General features: G+C 25.2%; 1 protein-coding gene and 2 non-coding genes across 3 annotated transcripts in view; 1 reads left to right on the top strand and 2 right to left on the bottom strand.

The window, feature by feature from the left end:
* Positions 1 to 157: 157 nt before the first annotated feature.
* Positions 158 to 229, bottom strand: Phum_PHUM163360. Its single transcript has one exon. It is a non-coding gene; the product is annotated as a tRNA-Pro (tRNA).
* Positions 230 to 865: 636 nt separating this feature from the next.
* On the bottom strand, positions 866 to 937 carry Phum_PHUM163350. Its single transcript has one exon. It is a non-coding gene; the product is annotated as a tRNA-Pro (tRNA).
* A 586-nt stretch (positions 938 to 1,523) lies between these two features.
* Positions 1,524 to 9,347, top strand: part of Phum_PHUM163340 (down syndrome cell adhesion molecule, putative) — a gene marked incomplete at both ends in the record, with an annotated part of 8,882 nt that continues 1,058 nt past the window's right edge. The window contains 22 exons of the mRNA XM_002424876.1: positions 1,524 to 1,581; positions 3,840 to 3,986; positions 4,072 to 4,192; positions 4,276 to 4,454; positions 4,545 to 4,817; positions 4,880 to 5,024; positions 5,086 to 5,348; positions 5,436 to 5,597; positions 5,690 to 5,968; positions 6,046 to 6,165; positions 6,243 to 6,416; positions 6,502 to 6,649; positions 6,722 to 6,870; positions 6,962 to 7,261; positions 7,336 to 7,686; positions 7,762 to 7,911; positions 8,017 to 8,175; positions 8,255 to 8,406; positions 8,542 to 8,698; positions 8,788 to 8,939; positions 9,003 to 9,123; positions 9,218 to 9,345. Of these exons, the coding sequence (XP_002424921.1) occupies positions 1,524 to 1,581; positions 3,840 to 3,986; positions 4,072 to 4,192; positions 4,276 to 4,454; positions 4,545 to 4,817; positions 4,880 to 5,024; positions 5,086 to 5,348; positions 5,436 to 5,597; positions 5,690 to 5,968; positions 6,046 to 6,165; positions 6,243 to 6,416; positions 6,502 to 6,649; positions 6,722 to 6,870; positions 6,962 to 7,261; positions 7,336 to 7,686; positions 7,762 to 7,911; positions 8,017 to 8,175; positions 8,255 to 8,406; positions 8,542 to 8,698; positions 8,788 to 8,939; positions 9,003 to 9,123; positions 9,218 to 9,345 (3,888 nt within the window). The remainder of the gene's footprint in view (positions 1,582 to 3,839; positions 3,987 to 4,071; positions 4,193 to 4,275; positions 4,455 to 4,544; positions 4,818 to 4,879; positions 5,025 to 5,085; positions 5,349 to 5,435; positions 5,598 to 5,689; positions 5,969 to 6,045; positions 6,166 to 6,242; positions 6,417 to 6,501; positions 6,650 to 6,721; positions 6,871 to 6,961; positions 7,262 to 7,335; positions 7,687 to 7,761; positions 7,912 to 8,016; positions 8,176 to 8,254; positions 8,407 to 8,541; positions 8,699 to 8,787; positions 8,940 to 9,002; positions 9,124 to 9,217; positions 9,346 to 9,347) is intronic.

Raw genomic sequence — 9,347 nt, 5'->3', positions numbered from 1 at the left:
AAAATAAATAATGCATTTTGTTTTGTTCTTTATCAAAATCAATCAAATGATAAATAAAAATTTTCTTTTTTCTTCTTGTTTTTTTTTTTTTTTGGTTGTTGTCGTGAAATTTATGACGTGGAATAAATTGATAATAAACAAAAAAAAAAAGAAATTCGGGCTCGTCCGGGATTTGAACCCGGGACCTCTCGCACCCAAAGCGAGAATCATACCCCTAGACCAACGAGCCAGTTGTACCTGAAGAAATTGAATCATTTCACTCAATTTCTCGGTACCTGAAGTGAAAGTAGGTTACCTTCACTCAATATATGATACATATATACATAAAATATTGTACAAGTGAAAAATGTATTTAGTAGCCATTTGTAAAATATTTGGCAACACGCAGGCGAAAATCATAAATTTTTTTTTTTTTACGATTTCATTTCGATGGGACGAACGTTCGATGATGATTGTATATATCTGTGTTGAAATGTTCTTCTCAGTGGGTTATTTAATTATTAATTTTACATTAAATTTATTTTTAATGAAATCAAAATGAATTCAATAAAAAGGGATTTCCCTGTTTATAGAATCTTTTAAATTTGTTAAACTAATAAATTTTTTATTGGTAACTTTTCTTTAAAAAAAAAAAAAAAAAATGATTTAAATTCAAAATATGACAGTTTCCGTTTAGATCTTCAATAATAAAAGTTTGAATATTTTTACGTATTTATTACCTGTAATTTTTTTTCTACGGTAACAAAAATAAAAAAATAAAAATGAATACGAAAGTAGTAGTTTGATAAATTTATTTATATTTTTTTTTTTTTTTAATTTTTTCATTATAAAATTTGAATAATAATAAAAAAAAAAAAAGAAATTCGGGCTCGTCCGGGATTTGAACCCGGGACCTCTCGCACCCAAAGCGAGAATCATACCCCTAGACCAACGAGCCGTTGATAAGTTATCTCATTTTAATTAATTGTCTATTCCCACGATAAACAAAATAAATAAACATACGACCGTGACAAACTAATTGATTTAATTAAAAAAAAATTGAAATTTAATTTTTTAAAAGCTACAACAATAAATTTCAATAAAATATTAATAATAATAATAATAATTATCTTTTCATTTTTATAAAAAAAAGAATTTACTACAGTAAAATAAGTAAAAATAAAAAATTTTTATCACGTTTATTTTTTTTTGGGGGGGGGAGGAGAAGGGAAGGATTTTAGAAAATTTTTTTTATGATCTCGTACGAAAAAAAAAAAGTTTTATTTAGGTATTTTAACAACTAAAAACTTTTTCTCTTTTTTTTTTTTTTAAATAAAAATAAAAAATAAAAAATTCAATAAAAAAAATTTTTTTACGTGATTCGCAATAAAAAAAAAAAATCATTTATTCATTTATTTATTTATTTATTTTTTTTTCTAGTTGGGGATGAAAATTATGACGTCAAAATATATGACGAACACGTCATCAGTGGTAATACTGGAATTCTACAATGTAAAGTACCAAATTATTTATCAGAATACGTTATGGTCACATCTTGGTTACAAAATGATAACGTTAATATATATCCAACTACGAATACAGGTAATTATTATTATTATTATTATTATTTAACAAATTTTTCTTAATAAAGATATATTAGAAATACGCGTTTTCGTATAAATTCATATCCCTTCCGCCCTCTCCCCTCCCCTTTCCCCTCCCCCCCTTTTTAAATTAATTTAAACGATTGTCAGCAATAAAAAAAAAAATCGAACGAAATAATTTATTCTTTTTTTTTTTAAAAAAAGTTAATAAAAAAAAAATTTAATGGTTATAATAAAATCAAATCAGAAAAAAAAAAAGTTTTAATTAATTAAAACCGTTTTAGTCCATACGTTGGATAAAAAAAAAAAAAAGAAAAAAAAAGTTTTAACGAAATAAAATGAAAAAAAAAAAGACCAAATAAACGAAAAGGAAAAAAAAAAATTTACTTTTATAAAAGTCTAATTAAAAATAAAAATAAAAAGAAAAAAAAAGGGGGGGAGGAAAAAAAATTTTTATCCTACAGGATGAACCTTATTTATTTGTTGGATAACCTTTTAAACCTTAAAAAAAAAGATGTTAAACGAGATAATCGAGGCTAATTACTCAGTTTTCTTTTCTTTTCTTTCTTTTCTTATTCTCGAAATTCTTTTTTTTTTTTTTTTGTTCTTGACTTGTTTTATACAAAAAAAAATACATTTCCCCTCCCCCCTATCATTATTATCATTATTATTATTATAATTAATTCGGTTTATTCATTCCATAAACGACATAAATTAAAACTTTTCAATTTTCATAACGGATTTTCAATTGATCCCTCCTTTAGCAAAAAAAAAAAAATTTTTTTAATTTAATTTTTTCTCATGTGATATTATTAGTATCATTATCATTATTATTATTATTATTATTTACATTAAAACGCGTCGAGTGGTGAGGATGTGAGGGTTTTATAAATGCTGGAAAATCTTCTTATAAATTGTTTTTTTTTTTTTTTTTCATTTTGCTAATGTTTTTTATTCTAACACGTCGGTTTTAAACCGACATTTATAATTAATTAACGTCGAATTATTATTATTATTATTATTATTTCCCCTTCCCCCACCTGCCCCTCCGCCCCCATTTTCTATTAATTAAAAATTAATAATAAGATTTACATAACAAAAAAAAAATAATTAAATTGTAACGAATTTTCTTTTTTTTTAATATAAATAAAATTCAAACGAATTCAATTGTTTCCGGTTTTTCTTTTTTTTTTTATCGGTCACGTATTTTCTTTTACAAAAAAAAAGGAGAAGGAAAAGGAAAAAAAGGAAAAAAAAGGTTTAATAATAATTATTATTAATAAGGTAAAAAAAAAGTTAAAAGGAATAAAAAAAAAAGAAAAAAATTGCTAAAAGAAAACTTTTTAATTTAATTACCATAAGTTAAACATAAAAAAAAATTTTCCTTGATTTTTTTTTTCGTGTCGTGTTTTTTCACATTAAATAAATCCATATATTTTTAATAATATAAATATATTAATATATATGTATTATGTACATAGATAAATACAACAAATTTAAAGAATTTATATTATTTTTACAACCGTTTCCGTTTCCGTTTTATGGAAATTCAAGTTAACGTATATAAAAAAAAAAAAAATTTAAAAAAAGGTTTTTATTTTATTTTCCTCCCCTTGTAATTATTTAATATTTGTTTTCTCTCCCCTTTTTCTCCCCCTCCTCACCCCTCCCCCCTTTATTAATCTCATTTATATATTTTTGACACCACTACTACTACTACTTTATGTAAATTTATTAAAATCAAATTTTTTATTTCAATTATTTCAATTATTAATTTTAGCAAAAAAAAAAAAACGATAAAAACATTTTTTCTTTTCCCTCAGCAAAAAAAAAATAAACCGAAAACCGTTTTTTCTGTAAAATTAAAATAATAATAATAATAATAATAAGGAAAATTTTTTTTTTTTTTTTTTTTATGGAATTTTAATTAAAATTAATTCAATTTTCTTATGATTTTCTTTTTTATATAATAATGTAAGTGTATTTTATCATTATTATCGTTTTTCCGTTATAGAATTTTTAATTTTACTTACTTACTTTTTTTTTTTAATTTCCTTATTAAGAATACAAATTAATAATAATAATAATAATAATAAAATAAATAAAACTTTATTAAATTTTTTTTAAAAATTGTTTTAAACTTTATATATTATTATTATTATTATTATCATTACGATTTTTTTGTTTAAACGGAAACGAGTCAACGAAAAAAATAAATTTACCATTATTATTATTAATATTTTTGTTTTCCATAAGGTAAATATACAGTTTTTAAAACTGGAGAACTTTATGTGTTTAATGTCGATCACGAGGACGGATATAAAAGTTATTCTTGTAGAACGGTTAATAAACTCACTGGAAAAATTCAATCGAGTTATTATCCAGCACATTTAATTGTTACAGGTGATTTTTGAATTAATTATAATAAATTAATTAAATTTTAATTCGGGAAAATAAAAAATTTTTTTCCTTTTTGTTTGTTTGTTAGAAATCAATGAAAATGTTCAGCCGAGAATTTCGGTTCAAAGGCATTCGACTAAATATTCGAAAATTGGTGAAGATGTTATTTTTTCTTGCATAGCACAAGGATTTCCAACACCAGATTATAAGTTATTATTATTATTATTATTTTATTCTTGACATTATTAAATAAATGATTATTATTATTATTATTATTATTATTTTTTCAAAGATGGTTTAAAAACGAAAAGGAACAATTTTTACCCCTGATATTTAACGAACGTATTAATGAACTCGCTCCAGGACTTTTACTTATTTCTAAAATTAAATTAGATGACAAAGGAAAATATGTTTGTATGGCTAACAATTCAGCTGGAAAAGATTCCGTTCAAATCAATTTGGTTGTGACAGGTTTTTGGAAAATTTATTATTATTATTATTATGTTACTTTGTTTATTATTATTATTTTGAATGGAATCGGGAAATTTTTTTTGTTTTAAGCTCCGCTTTCGGTTCATATACAACCTCAAATACAAATTGTTGATGTGAATAATGAGGCCGTGTTTGAATGCGTTATTGGAGGTTTTCCTTTGTCTCAAATTTCATGGTTTCACGATGGAAAGCTTTTAACTAAAAGCAAAAGGCATAAATTTAAAGAAAATTTTGATAAACTTTATATAAAACCAGTTGAAAAACAAGATCGTGGAATGTATCAATGTTTTGTTAGTAACGAATGGGAAATGGTACAATCAGCAGCTGAAATTCAACTCGGAGGTAAGAATTTTCCTTTTTCCATTTTTTTTCCGTATTCATTTTTTTTTTTTTTTTGTTTTTAGATACCAGTCCTGAACTCATAAGTTGGTTTTCGGAAAAAACATTACAACCTGGGTCTTCGATTTCGTTAAAATGTAGCGCAACGGGTAGTCCTCCACCTCATTTTTCATGGTCTTTGGATGGATTTCCGGTACCTGATAGCAGCAGGTATACTTTTATTTTTTTTTTCTGTAAAAAATGATAACAAAAGTTAACGGTTTTTTAAAAGATTTATAGTTGGACAGTACATAACAACAAGTGATAACGTAATAACTCATTTAAACATAACAAGAACCGAAGAAGAAGATGGCGGCGAATATAAATGTACGGCTAAAAATTCCGTTTCTGAAATTTCTCACGCGGCTAAAATCAATATTTATGGAAAACCGTTCATTCGATCCATGCCAAAAATAAATGCCATCGCGGGAAAAAATTTTATCATTAAATGTCCGGTTGCCGGATATCCGATTGAATCGATTTCATGGGAACAAGGTACCTGTTTTTTTTTTTTTTTTTTTTAAACCGAATCGATTAAACAAAAAAAAAAAGGTAAAATCTGGTATTTATTTTCTGTTGCAGGGGGTGTATACCTACCGATTAACCGACGTCAAAAAGTTTACAGTAATGGTACCTTAATTATTGAAAATCTACAAAAAGAATTCGACGGTGGTACCTACACGTGTCAAGCTAAAAATAATCAAAGAGCTACGGCAAGAAGAAACGTCGAAATACACATAATGGGTTCAAATTATTTTTTTTTTTTTATTCCATAATTTTTTAAATGAATTTCATTCATCCATTTTTTTTTTTTTTTAAATTTATTTAATTTTTAGTGCCCCCAAAAATTCTTTTAACTCAAGATATAACACTACGAGAAGGAATGAGAGCTGCAATCACGTGTCAAATAATTGAGGGTGATCTACCATTTAAATTTCGTTGGGAAAAAAACGGTTTACTAATCGCTGACGAAAAATTACAGATTCGAAGAGTCGATGAATATTCTTCCCTAATTGTTATCGATAATATAAGTACAGATAATGCCGGAAATTATACTTGTTTCGCTCAAAATGTTGCTGGAGAAGAATCTTTAACTGTATCTCTAACTGTTAAGGGTTAGCAATAAAAAAAATAAATTCAAAAGTGATATAATTTTTTCGAAATTTACCGTGATTTTTTTTTCTCTAAATAGTACCTCCAAAATGGAAAATAGAACCGGTAGATACAAACGTTACTTCCGGTCAAGAATTGATATTAAATTGTCAAGGAAACGGATATCCGACTCCAACAACGACGTGGAAAAAATCAACGGGTTTCTTTATATAATTTAAATTTTTTTCTTTTTTTTTTTTCTTTTAGTCTTTTACGTAAACGTTTGTAATTTTTTAGGCGAATTTTTAGGAGAATATAAAGATTTTTTATACGATTCGAATATTAGTATTTATCCAAACGGTTCTTTAAAATTTTCAAAAATTTTTAAAGAAAATCAAGGACATTATTTGTGCGAATTAAAAAACGAAGTCGGTTCCGGTCTCAGTAAATTAATTTATTTAAAAGTCAACGGTAATCAGGGATTTTCCTCATTAATAATAATAATAATAATAATTGATTACATGTCTTTAATAAATTTTTTTTTTTTTTTTTAAAGTTCCAGTTTATTTTCCGCAAAAATTTAAACAAATTCAAGTTATTCAAGGTAAAGAGGCTCACATGCAATGTCCAGCAATTGGAGAAACGCCGATTGAAATCGAATGGAGAATAAAAGGACAAAAAATACAAGAAAATAAACATTCCAGGTACGTATTCTCCAAAAATATTTTTCATTTTAATTTTTCCTATTTATCATAATATATATATTATTTTAATAGATATATTATAAATAAACAAATATTAACGGACGGTTTAGTTTCTGAAATAAGCATACCAAAAACGTACAGGCACGACACGGGGATATTTACATGTTACGCAACAAATTCATTCGGACGTGATGAAATGAAAATTCAATTAATCGTACAAGGTTTTTCTTCTTCTTCTTTCTTTCTTTCACTTTCCTTTCCCCTCATTTTATTTTATTTTTTTTTCTAAAAAATGAATTTTAAAAATTTTAGAAAATCCAGAAATTCCAAAAAATATTAGAATTAACGATAAACAAAGTCGATCCCTTCAAATTTCTTGGACTCAACCTTATGCCGGAAATAGTCAAATAACAAATTACATAATTGAATATAAAAAATCAAACGAAAATTGGGAAAAAAATTCAAATAATATAATCGTGACCGGAAGTGAAACTTTTACCACATTGAAAAATTTAAAACCTTTCACATCTTATCACGTACGAGTCATTGCGGAAAATCCATTAGGAAAAAGTGAACCCAGTGAATTTATTCAAGTCATAACACAAGAAGAAGGTATGACGATGATGATGATATATACCTAATAATAATAATAATAATAATAAAATCTTTTGATAATATTTTTCAAGTTCCCGATGGACCACCGTTAAACGTTAAAGGAAATGCAGAAAGTTCTACGGAAATAAAAGTTTCCTGGGATTCTCCACCTAAAAACACGTGGAATGGAAATTTACTCGGTTATTACGTCGGTTATAAAGAAAATTTACTTTATCACGTGACCACATCGATTTTAAACTCTTCTTCTAAATACATAAACAATTATAATTTTAAAACGGTTGATAAAATATCAGAATTCGAAGAGGAAATAATTTTAGAAAAATTAAATAAATACACGACGTATTCAATAATCGTGCAAGCGTTTAATAGTAAAGGATCAGGTCCAGCATCCGAACCTATTTTAATAAGAACGAAAGAAGATGGTAATTATATAAATAATAATAAATTATAAGTAAATAAATAAGAAGTTTTATTATTATTATTATTATTAATTAAAGTTCCAAGTTCTTCACCGGAAAACATCATATGTAAAACATTATCATCTCAAAGTATTGAAATTTCATGGGATCCCCCGAATTCAAATAAACAAAATGGGATTTTATTAGGATATAAAATTTTTTATAAAGTCGTGTCGAATAAACGATTATGTAAGTTAATAATAATAATAATAATAAAATTTATTTTAAAAAAATTGAGCGAAATTATAATTTAAAATTAAAATTTGATAGATCGAAAAGAAAAAAAAACGGAAGTAGAAGAAGACGAAGAAGAAATTAAAATAACAAAATTAACAAAAACCGTCATTTCCGGTTTGTCAAAATATTCAAATCACAGTTTTACATTATTGGCATTTACTTCTGCTGGAGATGGTATTAAAAGTGATAAAATTTTTTGTAAAACCGATGAAGATGGTGAGTAGTAGTAAAAAAATAATAATTAATTAAATTTTATTTATTAAAATAAAAAATAAATAAAAAAAAAATTTTTTAGTTCCATCTTCTCCGAAAGATATAAAAGCCGCATTAAGTTCTTTTGATAACATTTTAGTAACATGGCTTCCGCCTTTATATAAAAATGGTATTATCATTTCATACACGATTTACATGACTTTAATAAATAATAATAATAATAATAATAAAGAGGTATGTGTACACGTACTTATATATAAAGTTTTTTTTTTTATTTCATCTCTCTCTCTCTCTCTCTCTCTCATATCAACAAAAAAAAATTATTAATTGTTTTGACAAAAAAAAAGAAAAAAAAAAAAATATTTTTAGGAAAAAATTCGTAAGGAAATTTTAAATCCGGGAATTGAAATTTACGAAACGGTTCGAAATCAAAAAAAAGGAATTTATAAATTTTGGGTTACGGCATCGACAAAAATAGGAGAAAGTCAAAGGTCAACAACTGTTACAATATATCCATCGAACGAAAGTAAATTTTTCTTTTTTTTTTTTTTTTTAATCATTCAATGTTAACTTTTACGACCAGAAAAAAATTGCAAGGATTTATAACATTTCCAGTTCCAGCAAAAATAATGTCATTTAATAAAAACGTTATAACTCCATGGAAGGAAAAATTAAATTTGACTTGTTTAAATGTCGGAATACCAAATCCTAATTTAATATGGAAATTTAAATCCACGCAAATAAAAAATACAAATTCGAGAATTCAGGTATAACTTTTCTACTATTTAAAAAATACTATTTAATAATAATAATGATAATTTATTTCGCAGGTACAAAATGATGGTTCGTTAATTATAAAAGACGTACAAAAAATGGACGAAGGAAATTATTCGTGTTCCGTGGAAAACGTTTATGGAAAAGATGAAATCATATATAATTTAATTATCGAAGGTGTTAAAATAATTTCATTTTTAAATTATTATTATTATTATGGGGGGGGGGGTTGTGATAGAATTACGTAATAATAATTAATTAATTAATTTAGTTCCACCGGAAAGACCGAAATTATCTGTCGTAAGCTCGACGAGTGACAGCCTTCAATTGGAATGGAAGATAATAACTGATAAAAACAAAGATGGCGACGATGATGACGTCAACAACATTTTAGGATACGT

The sequence above is a fragment of the Pediculus humanus genome, genomic scaffold (assembly GCF_000006295.1).
Source record: "Pediculus humanus corporis 1103172107511 genomic scaffold, whole genome shotgun sequence".
NCBI lineage: Eukaryota > Metazoa > Arthropoda > Insecta > Psocodea > Pediculidae > Pediculus > Pediculus humanus.
Note: the sequence above shows the minus strand (reverse complement) of the source record. Positions and strands in the feature narration are given on the sequence as shown.